The 24,873-nt window shown below is 39.0% G+C and overlaps 1 protein-coding gene across 1 annotated transcript in view; it reads left to right on the top strand.

The window, feature by feature from the left end:
* cacna1ha (calcium channel, voltage-dependent, T type, alpha 1H subunit a) overlaps positions 1-24,873 on the top strand; it is a 179,362-nt gene that overhangs the window by 60,672 nt on the left and 93,817 nt on the right. The window contains exons 10-16 of the mRNA XM_062050471.1: positions 1,624-1,818; positions 3,849-4,000; positions 7,600-7,785; positions 7,863-7,980; positions 16,130-16,285; positions 20,068-20,155; positions 20,223-20,500. Of these exons, the coding sequence (XP_061906455.1) occupies positions 1,624-1,818; positions 3,849-4,000; positions 7,600-7,785; positions 7,863-7,980; positions 16,130-16,285; positions 20,068-20,155; positions 20,223-20,500 (1,173 nt within the window). The remainder of the gene's footprint in view (positions 1-1,623; positions 1,819-3,848; positions 4,001-7,599; positions 7,786-7,862; positions 7,981-16,129; positions 16,286-20,067; positions 20,156-20,222; positions 20,501-24,873) is intronic.

The following is a 24,873-nucleotide window of genomic DNA, read 5'->3' as shown; positions in this document are numbered from 1 at the left end:
CTACAAAATGAGCTAAAAAGCTAGCATGCTAAAAATAAACATGCTCAGGTTAGTTCACATTCAAAATATGACATATTTGACTCTGAGGTGTATACCTCCAAAATGGGGTAAAAAGCTGCTATGTTAATATTAGCATGCTAACAATTTACATGTTTATGGTAACAAAACAATTGACACTGAGGTGTGTACACCTGGGAAATTAGCTAAAAAGCTAGCATGCTAAAATGCTAACTTAAAAACGTTAATATGCATGATATACATTTTTTGACTTAAGTGTATACCTGCAAAATGAGGTAAAAAGCTAAAATGCTAACATAAACATGCTAAGGTTAACATGCATAATATGAAATATTTGACTCTGAGGTGTATACCTGCAAAATGAGGTAAATGCTACTATGCTAATATTAACATGCTAACAATTTGCATGTTTACAGTAACACAAAAATTGACACTGAGGTGTGCACACCTGGGAAATGAGCTATAAAGCTGGCACGCTAACATAAACATGCTAATGTTAATATACATGATATGAATTTTTAGACAGAGGTGTATACCTGCAAAATGAGATAAAAAGCTAGCATGCTAAAATGCTAACATGAACATGCTAATGTTAACATGCATGGTATGACATGTTTGTCTCTGAGGTGTAAACCTGCAAAATGAGGTCAAATATAGCATGCTAAAATGCTAACGTAAACATGCTAATGTCAGTTAACATGCATAATATGAAAAAGTTGACTCTGAGGTGTATACCTGCAAAATGAGGTAAATGCTATTATGCTAATATTAGCATGCTAACAATTTGCATGTTTACAGTAACACAAAAATTGACACTGAGGTGTGCACACCTGGAAAATGAGCTATAAAGCTAGCACGCTAAAATGCTAACATAAACATGCTAACGTTAATATGCGTGATATTAATATTTTGACTGAGGTGTATACCTGCAAAATGAGGTAAAAAGCTAGCATGCTAAAATGCTAGCATAAAGATGCTAACGTTAACATGCATGATATGACATTTTTGACTGATGTGTAAACCTGCAAAATTAGGTCAAATCTAGCATGCTAAAATGCTAACCTAATCATGCTAATGTTAGTTAACATGCATAATATGAAAAAGTTGACTCTGAAGTGTATACCTGCAAAATGAGCTAAATGCTACTATGCTAATATTAGCATGCAAACAATTTGCATGTTTACAGTAACACAAAAATTAACACTGAGGTGTGTACTGGGAAATGAGCTCTAAAGCTAGCATGCTAAAATGCTAAATGGGAAATAACGTCCTGGAAAATGTGAAATTCCTGGAAATTAGGGAATGTATTTGAAAAAGCAAAGGTGACTCGCGTGTCGTAAACATTTTTAAAGCTTGAATCGGAGAAATTCGGGACAAAATAAAGGCGACACATGAAAATGTAAAGTACTTTTCCGTATTCTCACAATGAACAACCGTGGAACAGCTAAGAAATATATTTTTCTAATCTACTATTCATTATGTATTTAACTTAGATTATTTTGTTTTCCAAAAACGGGTGTTGATCAAAGTCTTAAGAGTCACGGTACATTTAGGTATGCACGTTCTTTCTCGGTGGTGCTCTCACTGACCGATTTCCTCCACCAGGGGGGAGACCTGAGATGCGGGCGAGGTCGCGGCAGACGGCGAGCGGCCGGAGAGTACAAGAACGGAGTCCTTCGGGCTTGGATGAACTTCAGGGAGAGACTGAAGCGGATCGTGGAGAGCAAATACTTCAACAGAGGGATCATGATCGCCATCCTGGTGAACACTCTCAGCATGGGGATAGAGTACCATCAGCAGGTAAGGAGCAGGATTGATTATTATTAGTAATAGTATTAGTATTATTATTAGTGGTAGTAGTAGTATTATTAATATTATTAGTATTACTATTATTATTAGTTGTAGTGGTAGTAGTATTATTAATATTATTATTAGTATTAGTATTAGTATTATTAATATTATGATTATTATCATTATTATTATTAGTAGTAGTAGTAGTATTAGTAGTATTAGTATTATTAATATTATGCGTGTTACTATTATTAATATTATTATTATTAGTAGTAGTAGTAGTATTAATATTGTTATTATTATTATTATTATTATTAATAATATTAGTATTATTATAAATATTATTGTTAGTATTATTATTAGTATAAGTAATATTAGCATTAGTATTATTATTAGTAGTATAAGTAGTAATAGCATTAGTATTATTATCATTATTATTATTATTAGTATTATTATTATTAGTAGTAGTAGTATTAGTAGTAGTGTTATTAATATTAGTATTACTATTATTATTAGTAGTAGTAATAGTTTTATTATTAGTAGTGTTATTATTATTATCATTATTATTATTAGTAGTAGTTGTAGTATTAGTATTATTAGTAGTAGTGTTAGTATTATTATTAGTAGTAGTATTATTAGTATTATTAGTTTTACTATTATTATTAGTAGTAGTAGTAGTAATAGTATTATTATTATTATTATTATTATTATTATTATTATTATTATTATTATTATTATTATTATTACTAGTAGTAGTAGTAGTAGTAGTAGTATTAATATTAACAGTTATTAGTATTAGTGGTATTAGTATTATTATCATTATTAGTAGAAGTAGTATTAGTAGTAGTATTTTTAGCATTATTAATAGTACTATTATTATTAGTAGTAGTAGTAGTATTAGTAGTAGTAGTAGTAGTATTAGTAGTAGTACTAGTAGTATTATCTGACGTGTATGCCTGCAAAATGAGGTAAAAAGCCACTATGCTAATATTAGCATGCTAACAATTTGCATGTTTATGGTAAAAAAAAATGACTCTGATCTGTATATCTGCAAAATGAGCTGAAAGGTTAGCATGCTAAAATGCTAACATAAACATGCTAATGTTAACATGCATGATTGGAAACTTTTGACTTAAGTGTATACCTGCAAAATGAGGTAAAAAGCTAGCCTGCTAAAATGCTAACATAAACATGCTAACGTTAAAATGCTAATGTTAACATGGATGATTGGAAATATTTTATTCTGAGGTGTATACCTACAAAATGAGGTAAAAAGCTAAGATGCTAATATTAGCATACTAACAATTTGCATCTTTTTTTAAAAAATGTCTTTAATTTTTCTTTTTTCTTTTACTTTATTTTTTTTTTTAAATTATTTTTATTATTTTTACATCTATTTTTTTATATTTGCATCTTTATGGTAACAAACATATTTGACACCGAGGTCTACACCTGCAAAATGGGCTAAAAAGCTAGCATGCTAAAATGCTAACATAAACATGCTAACATCAACATGCATGATATGACATTTTTGACTCTGAGGTGTATGCCTGCAAAATGAGGTAAAAAGCTACTATGCTAATATTAGCATGCCAACAATTGGCATGTTTATGGTAAAAAATAAATGACACTGATGTGTATACATGCAAAATGAGCTAAAAAGCTAGCATGCTAAAATGCTAACATAAACATGCACAATATGAAATATTTGCCTCTGAGGTGTATACCTGCACAATTTAGCTAACAAAATGATCAACATTCATAAAAATGTATGTGCAAATGAAAATACATTTCCCCCGTTTAAGTCATATTTTTTGCGCTTAAGAAACTTCTCTATGACTCGATGACAATCGCGGCCCAACAATGGTTGAGAAATGTCAACAGCCATTTAGTCAACGGCCATTTCGGTTTCCAGGTCCCACTTTGGTGGAATTTGAGCTGATTCCATTTGTCTTTGTTTGTTTTGTAATCAAATCTTTTTTATTATTATTTGTTCCGCACTCATCCCCAACCTGCTTTTCCTGATCTGGTCCTTGCAGCCAGAGGAGTTGACGGACGTGCTGGAGATCAGCAACATCGTCTTCACCAGTATGTTCGTCTTGGAGATGGGCTTCATGCTGCTGGCGTTCGGCCTGTTTGGATACATCAAGAACCCTTACAACATCTTTGACAGCATCATCGTCATAATCAGGTGATCGACTTTCTTCTCCCGCTTGGCGGCCGTCAGAGCGACCGAGTTGTCCATCGTTCATAATGACTCACTTCAGAACTGTTGCGTAATGCAGAAAATAGTATGGCTGCACAAAAAACATCAGTTCACATTTCAATCAATCAATGTTTATTTATATAGCCCTAAATCACAAGTGTCTCAAAGGGCTGTACAAGCCACAACGACATCCTCGGTACAGAGCCCACATATTTGAATTGCAATTCTTATTTATCCCGATTATCACACACAAGTAAACACGCTGCAGGGCTGCTTGTATCGCACATGATATCACACACAAGTAGAGATGTCCGATAATATCGGCGATATTATAGGCCGATAAATGCTTGAAAATGTAATATCGGAAATTATCGGTATCGTTTTTGTTATTATCGGTATCGTTTTAAAAAAAATGTTTTTTATTAAATCAACATTAAAAAAACAAGATACACTTACAATTAGTGCACCAACCCAAAAAACCTCCCTCCCCCATTCACACTCATTCACACAAAAGGCTTGTTTCCTTCTGTTATTAATATTCTGGTTCCTACATTATATGTCAATATATATCAATACAGTCTGCAAGTGATACAGTCCGTAAGCACACAGGATTGTGCATGCTGCTGGTCCACTAATAGTACTAACATTTAACAGTTAATTTTACTCATTTTCATTAATTACTAGTTTCTATGTAACTGTTTTTTTTAATTGTTTTACTTTCTTTTTTATTCAAGATTTTTTTTTAAATGTATTTATCTTATTTTATTGTATAATTTTTTTTAAAAAGGACCTTATCTTCACCATACCTGGTTGTCCAAATTAAGCATAATAATGTGTTAATTCCATGACTGTGTATATCAATATCGGTATCAGTTGATATCGGTATCAGTAATTAAGATTTGGACAATATCGGAACATCGGATATCGGCAAAAAAGCCATTATCAGACATCCCCATACACACAAGTAAACACGCTGCAGGACTGCTTGTATCGCACATGACATTACACACAAGTAAACACGCTGCAGGACTGCTTGTATCGCACATGATATCACACACAAGTAAACACTCTGCAAGACTGCTTGTAACGCACATGTATCACACACAAGTAAACACTCTGCAAGACTGCTTGTATTGCACATGATATCACACACAAGTAAACACGCTGCAGGACTGCTTGTATCGCACATGATATCACACACAAGTAAACACTCTGCAAGACTGCTTGTATTGCACATGATATCACACACAAGTAAACACGCTGCAGGACTGCCTTCATCGCACATGATATCACACACAAGTAAACACGCCGCAGGACTGCTTGTATCGTACATAATATAACACAAGTAAACAAGCTGCAGGACTGATTGTATCGCACACAAGTAAACAAGCTGCAGGACTGCTTGTATCGCACATGATATCACACACAAGTAAACACGCTGCAGAACTGTTTGTATCGCACATTATATCACACACAAGTAAACAGTCTGCAGGACTATTTGTATCGCACATTATATTACACACAAGTAAACACGCTGCAGGACTGATTGTATTGCACATGATATCACACACAAGTAAACACTCTGCAGGACTGCTCGTATTGCACATGATATCACACAAGTAAACACTCTGCAGAACTGCTTGTATCGCACATGATATCACACACAAGTAAACACGCTGCAAGACTGCTTGTATTGCACATGATATCACACCCAAGTAAACACTCTGCAGGACTGCTTGTATCACACATGATATCACAAACAAGTAAACACTCTGCAGGACTGCTTGTATTGCACATTATATCACACAAGTAAACACTCTGCAGAACTGCTTGTATCGCACATGATATCACACACAAGTAAACACGCTGCAAGACTGTTTGTATTGCACATAATATCACACACAAGTAAACACGCTGCAGGACTGCTTGTATTGCACATGATATCACACACAAGTAAACACTCTGCAGGACTGCTTGCATCGCACATGATATCACACCCAAGTAAACACTCTGCAGGACTGCTTGTATTGCACATGATATCACACAAGTAAACACTATGCAGAACTGCTTGTATCGCACATGATATCACACACAAGTAAACACGCTGCAAGACTGTTTGTATTGCACATAATATCACACACAAGTAAACACGCTGCAGGACTGCTTGTATTGCACATGATATCACACACAAGTAAACACTCTGCAGGACTGCTTGTATCGCACATGCTATCACACACAAGTAAACACGCTGCAGGACTGCTTGTATCGCACACAAGTAAACACGCTGCAGGACTACTTATATTGCACATAAATAAATAAATAAATGATAAATGGGTTATACTTGTATAGCGCTTTTCTACCTTCAAGGTACTCAAAGCGCTTTGACACTATTTCCACATTTACCCATTCACACACACATTCACACACTGATGGCGGGAGCTGCCATGCAAGGCGCTAACCAGCAGCCATCAGGAGCAAGGGTGAAGTGTCTTGCCCAAGGACACAACGGACATGACTAGGATGGTAGAAGGTGGGGATTGAACCCCAGTAACCAGCAACCCTCCGATTGCTGGCACGGCCACTCTACCAACTTTGCCACGCCGCCCACATGATATTACACACAAGTAAACACGCTGCAGGACTGCTTGTATTGCACATGATATCACACACAAGTAAACACGCTGCAGGACTGCTTGTATCGCAAACAAGTAAACACGCTGCAGGACTACTTATGTTGCACATGATATCACACACAAGTAAACACGCTACAGGACTGCTTGTATCGCACACAAGTAAACACGCTGCAGGACTACTTATATTGCACATGATATCACACACAAGTAAACACGCTACAGGACTGCTTGTATCGCACACAAGTAAACACGCTGCAGGACTGCTTGTATCGCAAACAAGTAAACACGCTGCAGGACTACTTATGTTGCACATGATATCACACACAAGTAAACACGCTGCAGGACTGCTTGTATCGCAAACAAGTAAACACGCTGCAGGACTACTTATGTTGCACATGATATCACACACAAGTAAACAAGCTACAGGACTGCTTGTATCGCACACAAGTAAACACGCTGCAGGACTACTTATATTGCACATGATATCACACACAAGTAAACACGCTACAGGACTGCTTGTATCGCACACAAGTAAACACGCTGCAGGACTACTTATATTGCACATGATATCACACACAAGTAAACACGCTACAGGACTGCTTGTATCGCACACAAGTAAACACGCTGCAGGACTACTTATATTGCACATGATATTATACACAAGTAAACACGCCACTGAACGGCTTGTGTCACACATTTTGAATAAGGCGATACATTTTTTTCTGACACCATTGGACTGATATCTGATATCGCACTCTGACACCGTGGTTATAATGCCTGCACTAGTGAAGAGATATAATCATGTTAAGGACATACAGGAAGTAAATGAGACTTTAATGACAAACCACAAGGGCAAAAGTATTGGGACACAGATCCGTTATACAGGAAGCAAACATTGAGTTGTAATATTGGCATGCATACTAACCATGTGTTTGGTCATGTGATCCTCAGCGTGTGGGAGATCATCGGTCAAAACAATGGCGGGCTGTCGGTCCTGCGTACGTTCCGTCTCCTTCGGGTGCTGAAGCTGGTCCGCTTCCTTCCCGCCCTGAGGAGACAACTGGTGGTCCTGATGAAGACCATGGACAACGTGGCAACCTTCTGCATGCTGCTGATGCTTTTCATCTTCACCTTCAGGTGGGCATTCATCCCAGGACAAAACTCAAAATGGCGTTGTGTCGGTTGATGACGCACCTTCTGTCCTGTGCGTGCAGCATACTGGGCATGCATCTGTTTGGCTGCAAGTTCAGCATCCAGACAGAAAACGGAGACACCATCCCTGACCGCAAGAACTTTGACACTCTTCTATGGGCCATCGTCACCGTGTTTCAGGTCAGTGGTAATGGCTTCTTTTGTTGGATGGCTGTCGGGATGAAAATAAGTGAGGATTAATTCATAAACAATAAAACAATAGTATACTACCAAATATAAAAACTACTAATAAAACTAGTACTACCAGGGTTGGAGAGAAGACCACGCTGTCTAAAGTCCGTAGCCTAAAAATGGTCGCTCTCCACTTAGTATTCCCATCTTCAATCTTGGTGGGGATTGAAACTGAAAGTTAACTTGGCGTATGTGTTAGGCACACACACATTCTTGTCCCCTCTCACTCTTTACACTTGGTACACCCGGACACCATTAAAACTGTCAATGTTTTTATCTTCTTGGAGCAAAGCCAAGGCCAAAGCTAGTAACTTCTAAGGTGTTCCATTTTACTCAGAGGATACTGAAATACATAAATGTGTAGTAATTAGACCAGTTTCTACCGCTTGTCCCTTTTGGTGTTGCGAGGGGTGCTGGAGCCTATCCCAGCTGCACATGGGCGGAAGGCGGGGTACTATAGATACGCACATATACATGTTATATATATATATATATATATATATATATATATATATATATATATATATATATATATATATATATATATATGTATATATATATATATATATATATATATATATATATATATATATATATATATATATATATATATATATATATGTATATATATATATATATATATATATATATATATATATATATATATATATATATATATATATATATATATATATACATATATATATACATATATGTCTTAATTAGATTATCCAAAAAATAGTGCTCGATACCGTGGTAGAGCGTAATATGTATATATATATATATATATATATATACATATATATATATATATATATATATATATATATATATATATATATATATATATATATATATATATATATATATATATATATATATATATATATATATACATACATATATATATATATATATATATATATATAAAATGTATATGTGCGTATCTATAGTACCCCGCCTTCCGCCCATGTGCAGCTGGGATAGGCTCCAGCACCCCTCGCAACACCAAAAGGGACAAGCGGTAGAAACTGGTCTAATTACTACACATTTATGTATTTATGTAATCAATCAATTATTTATGTAGCCCTAAATCACAAGTGTCTCAAAGGGCTGCACAAGCCACAACGACATCCTCGGTACAGAGCCCACATAAGGGCAAGAAAAAACTCACCCCAGTGGGACGTCGATGTGAATGACTATGAGAAACCTTGGAGAGGACTGCATATGTGGGTAACCCCCCCCCTGTAGGGGAGACCGAAAGCAAAGGATGTCGAGTGGGTCTGACATAATATTGTGAAAGTCCAGTCCTTAGTGGATCCAACATATCAACGAAAGTCCAGTCCATAGTGGATCCAACATAATAGTGAGAGTCCAGTCCATAGTGGGGCCAGCAGGAAACCATCCCGAGCGGAGACGAGTCAGCAGCGCAGAGATGTCCCCAACCGATGCACAGGCGAGCTGAAGAATTTTCTTTAAATGGGACAACGAAAAAGGAGGATTACCCCCAAATTCTTCAGGACAACCTAAAATCATCAGCCCGGACGGAGGTTGGGTCTTGGGCACAGTTGGGTGTTTCAACAGGACAATGACCCCAAACACACATCAAAAGTGGTAAAGGAATGGCTAAATCAGGCTAGAATGAAGGTTTTAGAATGGCCTTCCCAAAGTCCTGACTTAAACGTGTGGACAATGCTGAAGAAACAAGTCCATGTCAGAAAACCAACACATTTAGCTGAACTGCACCAATTTTGTCAAGAGGAGTGGTCAAAAATTCAAGCAGAAGCTTATGGATGGCTACCAAAAGTGCCTTATTGCAGTGAAACTTGCCAAGGGACATGTAACCAAATATTAACATTGCTGTATGTATACTTTTGACACAGCAGATTTGGTCACATTTTCAGTAGACCCATAATAAATTCATAAAAGAACCAAACTTCATGAATGTTTTTTGTGACCAACAAGTATGTGCTCCAATCACTCTATCACCAAAAAATAAGAGTTGTAGAAATGATTGGAAACTCAAGACAGCCATGACATTATGTTCTTTACAAGTGTATGTAAACTTTGGATCGCGACTGGATATATATGTATATTTAAATAGATAGATATGCATGCATCAAACAAACATAATGAGGGGGTAATGGGTCTACAATCTCTTCATTATCAAAAATAACACGACAACAACAAGCTAAACTGTCAGTGCACGCGCCTTTTTACCTCAGAGACACAGACTTCTCCCAGGGTTCCACCTCCTCTCTAAGCCTAAGTCCACAGCAATTCCTTCCTTCTTTCCGGGCGGGTTTGTAGGCCACATCGAGTATGCAAAATAGACAAAAACTTGGTGAATGGCAAGAAAAAAACATACCCGCTTCGGCGCAGTGGCGACCTGTGTAAACAGGATGTGACGTAGGGGGCTCCACCCGCTCCAAAATGAATGTGGCCCGTGTGTATTTCAACAACTTTCTGCAAAAGCTGCTGCAAGTTGAGACATTTTAGGCCGCTACATTCCAATGACGTTATCGTCGTGGAATAAAAACGTTGTCATTATCTAGGCGGACTCGGGCTCGAATGGGACCTGCTTAAAGTAGTCACCGTGCAACAGCTTCCAAACATTCTCCTCGCTCCTTCTGGATCTGGAACCATTTAAGGTGCTGTGAGCACCGTGCTATCTTTTTTATTTTTTTAAGTGTTGTTGTTGTATCTCGCCCGTGTCATTACGGACGTCCAATATCAAAATGCCAGATCTGAGTACGGCGTGTGCGTACACAGACGTGACCCACTTTGCTGCGTGGGGCAGAGAAGTGCTGAAGAAGCATTCATGCAGGCTCGCATCACCAACACTGTCCCAGTTTTAGACGCTTTTATCGCAGCCATTACTGACTTTGCTCGCCATCCCGTACGTGTGAAGGGCACCGTTAATGCTAAAAGATACATACAGGTTTTGGAGCAACATACACTATATTGCCAAAAGTATTTGGCCACACATCCAAATGATGAGAATCAGGTGTCCTAATCACATGGCCCGGCCACAGGTGTATAAAATCAAGCACTTAGGCATGGAGACTGTTTCTACAAACATCTGTGAAAGAATGGGCCACTCTCAGTGATTTCCAGCGTGGAACTGTCATAGGATGACACCTGTGCAACAAATCCAGTGGTGAAATTTCCTCGCTCCTAAACATTCCAAAGTCAACTGTCCGCTTTATTGTAAGAACATGGAAGAGTTTGGGAACAACAGCAAGTCAGCCACCAAGTGGTAGGCCACGTAAACCGACAGAGAGGAGGTCAGCGGATGCTGAAGCGCATAGTGCAAAGACTTTCTGCACAGTCAGTTGCTACAGAGCTCCAAACGTCATGTGACCTTCCAATTAGCCCACGTGCAGTACGCAGAGAGCTTCATGGAATGGGTTTCCATGGCCGAGCAGCTGTATCTAAGCCATACATCACCAAGTCCGATGCAAAGCGTGGGGTGCAGTGGTGTAAAGCACGTCGCCACTGGACTCTAGAGCAGTGGAGACGCCTTCTCTGGAGTGATGAATCACGCTTTTCCATCTGGCACTCTGATGGACGAGTCTGGGTTTGGAGGTTGCCAGGAGAACGCTACATTTTGGACTGCATTGTGCTGAGTGTGAAATTTGGTGGAGGAGGAATTATGTTGTGGGGTTGTTTTTCAGTAGTTGGGCTCGGCCCCTTAGTTCCAGTGAAAGGAACTTTGAATGCTGCAGGATACCAAAACATTTTGGACAATTCCATGCTCCCAACCTTGTGGGAACACTTTGGAGCGGGCCCCTTCCTCTTCCAACATGACCGTGCGCCAGTGCACAAAGCAAGGTCCATAAAGACATGGATGACAGAGTCTGGTGTGGATGACCTTGACTGGCCTGCGCAGAGTCCTGACCTGAACCCGATAGAACACCTATGGGATGAATTAGAACGGAGACTGAGAGCCAGGCCTTCTCGACCAACATCATTGTGTGACCTCACCAATGCACTTTTGGAAGAATGGTCGAAAATGCCGATAAACACACTCCGCAACCTTGTGGACAGCCTTCCCAGAAGATTTGAAGCTGTAATAGCTGCAAAAGGTGGACTGACATCATATTGAACCCTATGGGTTAGGAATGGGATGGCACTTCAAGTTCATATGTTAGTCAAGGCAGGTGGCCAAATACTTTCGGCAATATAGTGTACGTTGTCATCCAAGCAACTTTAGCATGGACGCCCCTGCTTATTTCAACAAGACAATGCCTAGCCATATTCTGCACGTTGAAGTGCGGTCGCAAGGCAGCAATGAAAGTGGCCCCACTTGCTTTCTCTCCGCAGGGCGCGGTGGGAAAGTTGGAGATGTGACATTTGCGAACGAATGAACGGTTGTTTTAATTAAGACCAATTCGCTCTCGTGAGTCGTCTTTTTTTTTTTTTTAATGCATGTACAGATATAGCGTCGGCGCAATCGCCCACATACTGGAAAATGTGAACAGTTAAAGGAAACTTGGAAGTATTTGGATTAGCGTTTTTAAATTAAAACAAATAAAAACAAGTAAAATATCAATACAGTACAGAGGAAACTTGATTTGCGAACTTAACTGGTTCTTGAACATGGTTCGTAAATCAAAAAAGTTCATATAGTGGAGCAGAGTTACCCAAAAGAAAGAATGTGAACATGAATAAATGGTTCTAGCCTCGACAAAGTTCCGATTTTAGTAAAGGAATGTACCCTTAAAAATATATATACAAACCCCAAAACCAGTGAAGTTGGCACGTTGTGTAAATGGTAAATAAAAACAGAATACAATGATTTGCAAATCATTTTCAACTTATATTCAATTGAATAGGCTGCAAAGACAAGATACTTAATGTTGGAACTGAGAAACTTCATTTTGTTTTCCAAATAATCATTAACTTAGAATTTAATGGCAGCAACACATTGCAAAAAAGATGGCATAGGGGCATTTTTACCACTTTGTTACATGGCCTTTCCTTTTAAAAACACTCAGTAAACATTTGGGAACTGAGAAAACCAATTTTTGAAGCTTTTCAGGCGGAAATCTTTCCCATTCTTGCTTGATGTACAGCTTAAGTTGTTCAACAGTCTGGGGTCTCCGTTGTGGTATTTTAGGCTTCATAATGCGCCACACATTTTCAATGGGAGACATGTCTGGACTACAGGCAGGCCAGTCTAGTACCCGCACTCTTTTACTATGAAGCCACGCTGTTGTAACACGTGGCTTGGCATTGTCTTGCTGAAATAAGCAGGGGTGTCCATGATAACGTTGCTTGGATGGCAACATGTGTTGCTGCAAAACCTGTATGTACTGTACCTTTCAGCATTAATGGTGCCTTCACAGATGTGTAAGTTACCCAATACACCCCCATACCATCACAGATGCTGGCTTTTGAACTTTGCGCCTAAAACAATCCGGACGGTTCTTTTCCTCTTTGGTCCGGAGGACACAACGTCCACAGTTTACAAAAACAATTTGCCATGTGTACTCATCAGACCATGGATCACTTTTCCACTTTTCATCAGTCCATCCTAGATGAGCTCGGGCCCAGCAAAGCTGGCAGCGTTTCTGGGTGTTGTTGATAAATGGCTTTGGCTTTGCATAGTAGTTTTAATTTGCACTTACAGATGTAGCGACCAACTGTAGTTACTGACAGTGGTTTTCTGAAGTGCCCTGAGCCCATGTGGTGATATCCTTTACACACTGATGTCCCTTTTTGATGCAGTACTGCCTGAGGGATCCAAAGTCCGTAATATCATCGCTTATGTGCAGTGATTTCTCCAGATTATCTGAAATTGTTGATGATATTACGGACCGTAGATAGTGAAATCCCTAAATTCCTTGCAATAGCTGGTTGAGAAATGTTTTTCTTAAAAGTGGTGACCCTCGCCCCATCCTTGTTTGTGAATGACTGAGCATTTCATGGAAGCTGCTTTTATACCCAATCATGGCACCCACCTGTTCCCAATCAGCCTGTTCACCTGTGGGATGTTCCAACAAAGTGTTTGATGAGCATTCCCCAACTTTCTCACTCTTTTCTGCCACTTTTGCCAGCTTTTTTGAAACATATCGCAAGCATCAAATTCCAAATGAGCTAATATTTGCCAGAAATAGCAACATTTTCCATTTGGAAGATTAAGTATCTTGTATTTGTATGGGGACGGCGTGGCGAAGTTGGTAGAGTGGCTGTGCCAGCAATCGGAGGGTTGCTGGTTACTGGGGTTCAATACCCACCTTCTACCATCCTAGTCACGTCCGTTGTGTCCTTGGGCAAGACACTTCACCCTCGCTTCTGATGGTTGTTCGTAGCGCCTTGCATGGCAGCTCCCTCCATCAGTGTGTGAATGTGTGTGTGAATGGGTGAATGTGGAAATACTGTCAAAGCGCTTTGAGTACCTTGAAGGTAGAAAAGCGCTATACAAGTATAACCCATTTATCATGTATCATTTATTTGCAGTCTATTCAATTGAATATAAGTAGAAAAGGATTTGCAAATCATTGCATTCTGTTTTTATTTACCATTTACACAACGTGCCAACTTCACTGGTTTTGGGTTTTGTATGTGTGTATATATATATATATATATGTGTGTGTGTGTGTGTGTGTGTGTGTGTGTGTGTGTGTGTGTGTGTGTGTGTGTGTGTGTGTGTGTGTGTGTGTGTGTGTGTGTGTGTGTGTGTGTTTGTGTATATACGTGCGTATAAATTTGTATATATGTAAATATGTTTATATGTGTGCATATATGTATTTATGTGTGTGTATGTATGTGCATATGTATATGCATGTATGTATATGTATATATGTGTATGTACTTTATGAATGAATGAATGAATTAATGAATGAATGAATGAATGATCTTTATTGTCATAGTGCATGTACAGGTACAGGTCCAACGAGATTTAGGTTGCTTCCCTAAGGTGCTTTGCATTTAAAAAAAGAAAGAAGAAACCACACAATATACAGAAACAACACAATATACACAATATGCAATATACAATATGGCCTAAGACCACTCTAAGAGGCAATGTAAAAAAAACGAGACAATAAAAAGTATAAAGTGACTAGTAAACTGACTAGAGAGGAGTAATGCTGGTTTAAATGTGTATATATGTATGTGGGTATATATGTATATGTGCATATATACAGTATGTATATGTGTGTGTATATACTGTACATACTGTATATATACACCAATCTCTTCATTTTCAGAAGAAGACAAGAAGCTAAACTGTCAACGCGAGCACACGCACGCACACACACACACACACACACACACACACACACACACACACACACACACACACACACACACACACACACACACACACACACACACACACACACGCACACACCCTGTCTCTTTGGTGCTCTCATAAACGTTAACAATAATGTTGCTACAATAATAAAGACTAAAAATTAAAAGTAAAATCCTTAGTGGGCGTATAATAATCAGTGTATTAACGATGTATTCTATTTTTATTGTATTGATTTTTAATTATATGTATCTGTATTATTTGGATTCTCTTTTGTGTTTCATTGTTCTGATATGTAGTACTTCAGGGTAGTGCAATTTTGTACTCACCTTATCTCCTAATAATTATTATTGTTGTATTTATACTTTTTGTATTTATTATTGCATTTCATTCTTACTTATTATTTTTTTAATGTGTTGCTGAAATACTCTACTACAGTACTACTACAGCATTTTTGGGTGAGGGAAAATTCAAACTAGTGACGTTACTGCAGAAGCATGGAAATGTGGCATTGCCTTATGGAATGTTAAAAAATTAAATTATAGCCAATATTTCAAAATATTTTCCACCAAAAGATTAATATTTGTGTAAACTTAAATTTGTCTAAAACACATCCTATCTTATAGCTGATACTAGTGATTATTTTCTTGAGGAAAAAAAAACCCTGTAAAAACTATAATACTATACTAACCAGCTATTCTTTTGAATGGCTCCTGAAGGTCAGGCTCCCAAAGAGTCATAATTCCCATCCCTGGTCAAAGTTACCATGACGCCCTTTTTGCACATGCTGGTACTTTGTGTGTAAATATTTGTGCTTGTGCTTGATTGACCGTGCAGATTCTCACCCAGGAAGACTGGAACGTGGTGTTGTACAACGGCATGGCTTCCACCTCGCCGTGGGCCGCCCTCTACTTTGTCGCCCTGATGACGTTCGGAAACTACGTGCTTTTCAACTTGCTGGTGGCCATCTTGGTCGAAGGCTTTCAGGCTGAGGTAAAAAAATATATATATACTTGACCTTAAATACTATCCTTGAGGGATGTGCCGATCGATCAGAAAGCTGCTCTATTGATCACCGCTAGCGTCACATTGGCATCATAACCCCTCCCCTTTTGTTGTTTGGGGCCATCTCTCCGGGTCACTCGTTTGTGTGAGTGGCATGAAGAAAAGCTAGGACCCACTTGGGCTGTGTCATTTGGCGACCCTCCTGGTTTGCTTGTATAAATATTAGAAACAGATACTATTCGGTACCAACTTGACTATACCAATTTTTGGTACTTTGGTGTGTATTAGTAAACCGTATTTCACTCATTAAAATGTTGAAGAACAAAACTGTTTTCCGTGTATTAGCCGCACCGGACTATAAGCCGCAGATATAAATGTTGTGAAATGAGTTATTTACACAGAAACATTTTCTAAATTAATTACCTACATACCTTAATTGTTTCCAAACGGTGTCTGTAACATGGCAGTAAAACGGCTGATCAAACAAAACAGAAGTCATCGTCATGGACCCACTAGCTGCGCAAGCTAGCTCTCCAATCCGCTTAACAGACTCAATAAGTCCACGGTGACGTTTTGGTGGATTTACTGAGGAATTTGTGAAACTGAAACAATACAAAAAGAATGCCATTGTAAGTTAATTATACTGACACAGACACTTGCAAATGTGTTAGCATATCAGCAAAGGCTAACGACGCTAGCTTCATTACTTTCCGATAATGACATAAAAACACTCCTACAAACATCACACTTGGGACGGTTTAGTAAGTGTGAATTGTTTTCGTTATGTTGTAAAACTTACAAACGTTGCTTGGAGGTGAATGAAGAATCCTTCCGAGCAGAATCATTATGGACGGTTTTACTTCCGGTCCAAGGAATTAAAACAGGAAATTAATTTTCAACACAGTGAGCAAACACGTCCAAAAAATGGCGCCGTAGCACAAACGGCAACACACCATTTCAGTGTATCTGCTTGTGTTTAATGAAAACTATTGCGCCACAGTAAGTGTTGTTTTCGTTTTCACGTTCATAGTCTCTGCCTTTGTGCAAGTTTTGTTTCATTAGTCAAGTTTGTTCTCCGCCATTGTGCGCGCCTTTTGTTTGCTTCTTTTTTTGTGGTTTGTTAGTATTTTAATAAATATGTACTCACCTTCACGCCTTGCCCGCGCCAACTTTCCTTTGCATTCCGGGAAAACAAACCCCAAGGTCCACGTTTTGACAGATCTATAGATTTTTGGAAAGGATTCTTAACTCACTCCAAGCAATGTTTGTATGTTTTACAATATAACTAAAACAATTCATACTTACTAAACCGTCCCATGTGTGATGTCTGTAGGAGTGTTTTCATGCAATAATCGTAATGCTATCATCATTAGCAGCTTAGTTACATTTTTTTTTTTCAACAAATTTCTATTAATTGAAAAACAACAACTGTTATTTTGAGGATCTCTTTCTGACGACTAATCTGCCGGGGGGTTTTGTTTACAGTAAAATATATGGGGCCATTTAGATTTGTTACAGTAAAACTACCGACTTTCTTTAAATACAGTGTGATTCTTAGCTTGATTGACAGCGTCAGAGAGGTATAAATCAAACAATATGTGTGTGATTATGGTTGTATTTTGCGTAAGTAATGGTTCCTAATGTATTGCTAACCATGTTTAGCTTCAAAATACTGTTCCTAACGGAACAGTTGCACAGCTACATAAGTGGCTTTATAGCGAGCACTGCCCGGACGACGGAGAACAGATTTATGGCCACTCGGTACGTAACAGAAGCACTCCTTCACCGCCTTGTCTCGCTGTTAATAAACTCCCAGGCCGGCCGTTCGGGGGGCCACAGGTGCAAACACTCAATTACGCCAGTGCCACATCAAGTGAGGGATTGCTGTTTTTCAAAGGGGGCGAAAGGATGAGGATTACTGTCGACCGCGACCACAAACTCGAATCAATTCGGTGATCGATCGCTCCTCATCCAGCCTGGTTAGAGGGTGTGACCTTGGAGCACAGAAATGGAAACGTTGATTTATTCCCTGAGTCCGAGACCTTTTGAATCTGTAGCTGCACTGAGTTCCCCAACTCGTTTAGCCTTGTGACATGAAACAGGACAGTCATGACCTCGATTACCACGCCGACTCTGGTAAACGAATATCCCCCTTGTTAAATTATTATTTACAAATGTAATATTCTCATTAGGATAGATTGGATATGATCAGTATCGGCTGATTTTTGTGAAAACTAAATAATGTCGATCATTCAACCTCTGGCTGAATATGTTTTTTATTTTCAGTCCCCGTAGAGATGTGACCTTCGGGAACGGATCAAGTCTTTTGAACGGCTCTTTTGAGTGCACAATGAGAAACGATTTGCAGTTGTGAGCCGTACGTTTAGGAGCCGTTTTTTTACACACATGCAGGTACGCTAGGTACATAGGTAGATCAGTTCGCAGCAGTGAAGCGACACGGAGGAAAATCAGCACCTCCAAGTCCGGGTCTGTGGTTCTCGACCTGAAAAGGGTGAAGTGGGGAAGAGATCTTGCCCCAAGTGGAGGAGTTCAAGTACCTCGGGGGTGTTCTTCACGAGTGAGAGAAGAGTGGATCGTGAGATCGACAGGCGGATCGACGCGGCGTCTTCAGTAATGCGGACACTGTATCGATCCGTCATGGTGAAGAAGGAGTTGAAGGCAAAGCTCTCAATTTACCGATCGATCTACGTCCCCATCCTTACCTCTATGGTCATGAGCTTTGGGTTGTGACCGAAACTCCCACCTTAGAGATAAGGTGAGAAGCTCAGAGTAAAGCAGCTGCTCCTCCACATTGAGAGGAGCCAGATGAGGTGGTTCGGGGATCTGGTCATGCCCCCGAACGCCTCCATGGGGAGGTGTTTAGGGCGCGTCCGACCGATAGGAGACCACGGGGAAGGCCTAGGACATGGTGGCCAGACTATGCCGCCCATCTGGCCTGGGAAAGCCTCGGGGTCCCCCGGAAAGAGCTGGACGAAGTAGCTGGGGAGAGGGAAGTCTGGGCTTCTCTGCTTAGGCTGCTGCCCCCACGGGTAAGCGGAAGAAGATGGGTGGGTGGATGGATGGAGGAGACTTTAGCTCCAGACATCTTCTGTTTGTTTGATATTGTCATTACTGCCACAAGTGGTGGAGTTGTGTATTGAAACTGAGTACCACTGCGATCCATACGGACCACAGCTGAGAAACAGATGTTTTTTTTGCCGGCCCTGCAGGCACATTTCAAAGGAAGGTAAGCAGTTATTAACAGGAATTTAATGAGTAGATTAATAAGAGTTAGGGAGAGGATAATATAACAACAGCGATTCGGAGCATGTTGGAGCCACATCCGAAAGAGCTTCAGGTGTGCGCAGGAAGCCGAGCCGTGGGTAAAGAAATATGAAACAAAAAATGTCGCTTACTTCGACTGGAAGGCTGTGGAAGCTGGACCGCTGCTAATGGTTTAGAGTGGTTGGAAAATAGCGTTATTTTGAGCTCTTGCTGCAGGCTAATGCTAGCCAATAAGTCCGGGTCATTTTGGGCGGGTTCAAATTAACGCATACCAAAAAGCCGAGACAGAGCTTGTATCTCAAAACACTCGTATCTTGAAGAACTACTGTACCTTTTGTTCTTGTAGGCTCCAAATATTGCTGTTTGAGTACGTCGGTATGGCTTGTGGTATGGCATAAACGCAAATACCAATAGTAACAGTACTAATATTTACTGTATGAAAAAAACACACAAATACATTACATGTGCTTGATTTGTCGCGTTAGGGTGACGCAAATCGCTCCGAGTCAGACGATGAGAAGAAGTCTGACAACTTTGAGGATGACGAGAAGGTGGAGCAGCTCAGAGACAATGGTAGGTGAAATGATGACAAATGTTTTTTGACCATTTTGACCATTACATCTGGCATATTGTCAACCAGAGTTGAAGATGTACACCCTGATGATGACGGCCAACGGTCACGTCGACCCTCGCGGTTCCATGGCTCCTCCCATCATCATGCGAACAGCGGCCACACCCATGCCAACCCCGAAGAGCTCTCTGGGCCCAGAGTCCTACATGGAGGACGAGGTGATGGCTCGAGAGGGAGTGCTGCCGTACGGAGAGATTGGAATTTCCGAAGCGGGGAGCGTCCACATGGAGTCTCGTCGCGGAAGCACCACGTCCGTGGATGCCTTAGCGTGTGATCAGCGATCTCTGGTGAGCCCCGTCTAGATGCTTAAAAAATAGGACAGTTAAAGGATTATTATTTAATCAGTTTGATTACACTCTTGAACTGTGATTAATCATGATTAATCACAGGTTATTTGCTTACATAAATAAAATTTGCTTAAGAAATAAATAAATAAATAAATGGGTTATACTTGTATAGCGCTTTTCTAGCTTCAAAGTACTCAAAGCGCTTTGACAGTATTTCCACATTCACCCATTCACACACACATTCACACACTGATGGCGGGAGCTGCCATGCAAGGCGCTAACCAGCAGCCATCAGGAGCAAGGGTGAAGTGTCTTGCCCAAGGACACAACGGACGTGACTAGGATGGTAGAAGGTGGGGATCGAACCCCAGTAACCAGCAACCCTCCGATTGCTGGGACGGCCACTCTACCAACTTCGCCACGCCGTCCCCGTAATTGTACTCCAGAAGAGGTCGACGAAAAGCTGTAATTGATGCTCTATGGCATTTGTTTCATTAAATTGTTTGAAATGAGGAGATCAGCATTGCATGCTTTTACTTAAATACCCTCTGTAGCGTAGTTGCTGTGAATTTTTAGTGCACCTGTAGAGGAATGTGCACAAGAGATGCTCTTGTTTACCCTTTACAGTTTGTACTTTGTACTAATCATATGTTACTTCAGGAAGCAAAATCAAAGATGCAAAAACTGGCCTACAAGGCAGATTTTGGTCACAGAAAAAGACAACAGGTATTTGCGTTGGTGTCAAGCTAGTCAATTAAAAAAAATAATCCCACTATTAGTGAAAAAGAGGTCGGACGTTCTCTTGAAAGCAAAAGTAGTTGCTCCTTTTGCTCGAGTTCAAACCACCCCAAAATTTGGCTACAAATGCAATTTGGTAGTTACAATGTCATACGGGAACGTTTTTTAAACCTTTTACTGAACTGCAAGTCATGGGTTTGCTCAAAACTTGGTGACAGTAAGTATAGTCAAAATTAGGTGCACATTTTCCAAGTCTTTGCAATAATATAGAAAACAAGGTACAGGTACTAATCGATTAAGAAGTAAACACACTCATAGAAAACGTAACATAGTTCACCATTTACTCTTCTTTAGTTTAAATAGTTGTTGAAACAAACAAGCTTGTTTAGCTTTGTCAGATGACAATGCTGATCTCTTTTTTGGTACAATGCGACCCCAGCTCGTTGTGATTATTTACAGATGTCCAACGTTCTCCAGGACTCAAATTCACATTCAGCCAGTAGTTGCAACTTGATGCGGTTGTTTATGTAGTACAGTTGTGGTATCCTTGATATAATTGTGCTTTTGCTAAGTATTGTACGACAGATCAGCTGGGGCGATATGAAGGACATCTTTTTGCAGGACTTGGTCTTCACAGATGTTAAGTATCCTACATGTGGTGGCTGTCCATTTATTTAACTTATCCGTGGTACTTTTGTTGACCTCATTACGCAGATAAACTGCCAGCGTAGCGTTCTTGTCTGCTCGTCGTCGATGTAGCATTCATGCTAGTGCCATCCTCGTGTACGTGTTTCGCTTTAAGATGGTATATTAAACCCTGATGTGCGCCTCTCATCAAGATCACAGACCGGGGACCTCTGTGTTAGCATATCAGCAAATGCTAACTACGCTAGCTTTATTACATTATGATAACGGCATGAAAACACTCCTTCAGACATCAGACATGGGACGGTTTAGTAAGTGTGAATTGTTTTAGTTTGTTGTAAAACTTACAAACGCTGCTTGGAGTGAATAAGGAATCCTTCCGAGCAGAAAGTTATGGACGGTTTTACTTCCTGTTTAAGGAATTAAAACAGTAAATACATTTTCAACCCGCAATACCTGCAGTGAGCAAACTCATCCAAAAAATGGTGCCGTAGCACAAACATTAACACACCATTTCAGTGTATCTGCTTGTGTTTAATGAAAACTATTGAACACAAAACATTATGGCTGTCAGCGAAAAAAAGGTCCACAAATTAAAGTTAAAGTACCAATGATTGTCACACACACACTAGGTGTGGTGAAATTTGTCCTCTGCATTTGACCCATCCCCTTGTTCACCCCCTGGGAGGTGAGGGGAGCAGTGGGCAGCAGCGGTGCCGCGCCCGGGAATCATTTTGGTGATTTAACCCCCAATTCCAACCCTTGATGCTGAGTGCCAAGCAGGGAGGTAATGGGTCCCATTTTTTTTATAGTCTTTGGTATGACTCGGCCGGGGTTTGAACTCACAACCTACCGATCTCAGGGCGGACACTCTAACCACTAGGCCACTGAGTAGGTAAATTAGCCGCACTTTAGTGTAAGCCGCAGTGTTCAAAGTGTAGGAAAAAAGTAGCGGCTTATAGTCATTTTTTAATGTCCATCGATCCATCCATTTCCTACCGATTGTCCCTTAACATATACAAATGTGCAGCACAGTTGTTACATTTCTAAGTCTCATTTGCAAGTATTATTTACCTATGTTTTGTACAGCACTTTGTGTAACAACGTGCACGTCTTCTGGGTTAAGCTCTCAACCGGATGTGATTAATCATCATTCATTTATGATACCGCAATATTTATTTATTTTTTGGTATTAATCGCATGCGTTAACGCGTTAACCTTGACAGCCGTAATAATGACCTATATTAATTGTATATATTTTGTGTTTGACTTGTGTAAAGCTTCCATGTCATTGCAAACATTTTACTAAAAACTATAATCAAGCAGCTGGTGTGCAGTTAGTACAATCCTTACAGTTTCAACACTTTTTAGGATGCGACAAAAGACTAAATAGCAACAACTAATACCATAATCTATACACTACTGCCGTCTTGGACTTGCAACTGTAATTGAGACTCAGAAATTTGATAATTAAACACAATACAAACAAAATGTTATCATCAAAAACAAATAACATTTATTAACACACACACAAAAAAAAAAACATTAGAGCAGAGTACAGGTGCCGATTTCCATTTACCGAGAATTGGGCCCGAATGCAGCTGAGATAGGCTCCAGCACCCCCTGCAACTCAAAAGGGACAAGCGGTAGAAAATGGATGGATGGATGGTACCGTATCTTTTCAAATGTAAACGGTACCATCCATAAATAGCACAAATGTTTTTTTTAGACAGCACGAACATGTTTATGACAACTTTGGTGAGATTTGGACAAGACGGCGGGGGCCTGGGTGACATCACTGGTCAGAAAATGGATTTTAGATTGACTTAAAAGCAGCACAAACGAATAGCGTTTTAGTATTTGCAATGACAAGCTGGTCCAGTCAGGGAGCATTTTGGACGTTCTCAGCTGCAAAACTTGATGCATGTCCCTTAAGGTAACTGATTTTGAATATTTGTTTATAATACTAAGTTGCAATGGTTTCATAAAATTATACAATATATTGTCTTTAAACATTGCCCTTTTTTAAAGAAAAATTATAATAAAAAGATAATACAATAACAATTTGTACATAATGTATTGTATGATAATACTAATTATTATTATGTAAAATGAAAATAGGTACACAATTTATTTGATCAAATAATGGTAATACAAAAAAAAGGCTATTATTTCTTATGTGTAGATATAGAGAGAATCATACTCATTAGGGGTGTAAAAAAAAAGATTTTCAGATTAAACGTGATTCTTTTTTGTAATGATTCTTAATCAATGAAAAAAAAAATCGTAAATGTTTTTTTTTTTTTCAATCTGTCCTGTCCAGCCACACAGACAAATAATATTGTTGATGTAGATCAGGGGTCACCAACCTTTTTGAAACCAAGAGCTACTTCTTGGGTACTGATTAATGCGAAGGGCTACCAGTTTGATATACACTTAAATAAATTGCCAGAAATAGCCAATTTGCTCAATTTACCTTTAACTCTATGTTATTATTAATAATTAATGATATTTACACTTAATTGAATGGTTTAAAAGAGGAGAAAACATGAAAAAAATGACAATTAAATTTTGAAACATAGTTTATCTTCAATTTCGACTCTTTAAAATTCAAAATTCAACCGAAAAAAAGAAGAGAAAAACTAGCTAATTCGAATCTTTTTGAAAAAATTAAAAAAATAATTTATGGAACATCATTAGTAATTTTTCCTGATTAAGATTAATTTTATAATTTTGATGACATGTTTTAAATAGGTTAAAATCCAATCTACACTTTGTTAGAATATATAACAAATCGGACCAAGCTATATTTCTAACAAAGACAAATCATTATTTCTTCTAGATTTTCCAGAAACATTTTTTTAAAAGAAATTCAAAAGACTTTGAAATAAGATTTAAATTTGATTCTACAGATTTTCTAGATTTGCCAGAATATTTTTATTTTATTTTAATCATAATAACTTTGAAGAAATATTTCACAAATATTCTTC

Source organism: Entelurus aequoreus, linkage group LG06 (genome assembly GCF_033978785.1).
Source record: "Entelurus aequoreus isolate RoL-2023_Sb linkage group LG06, RoL_Eaeq_v1.1, whole genome shotgun sequence".
NCBI lineage: Eukaryota > Metazoa > Chordata > Actinopteri > Syngnathiformes > Syngnathidae > Entelurus > Entelurus aequoreus.
This window is presented reverse-complemented; position numbering and strand designations above follow the sequence as displayed.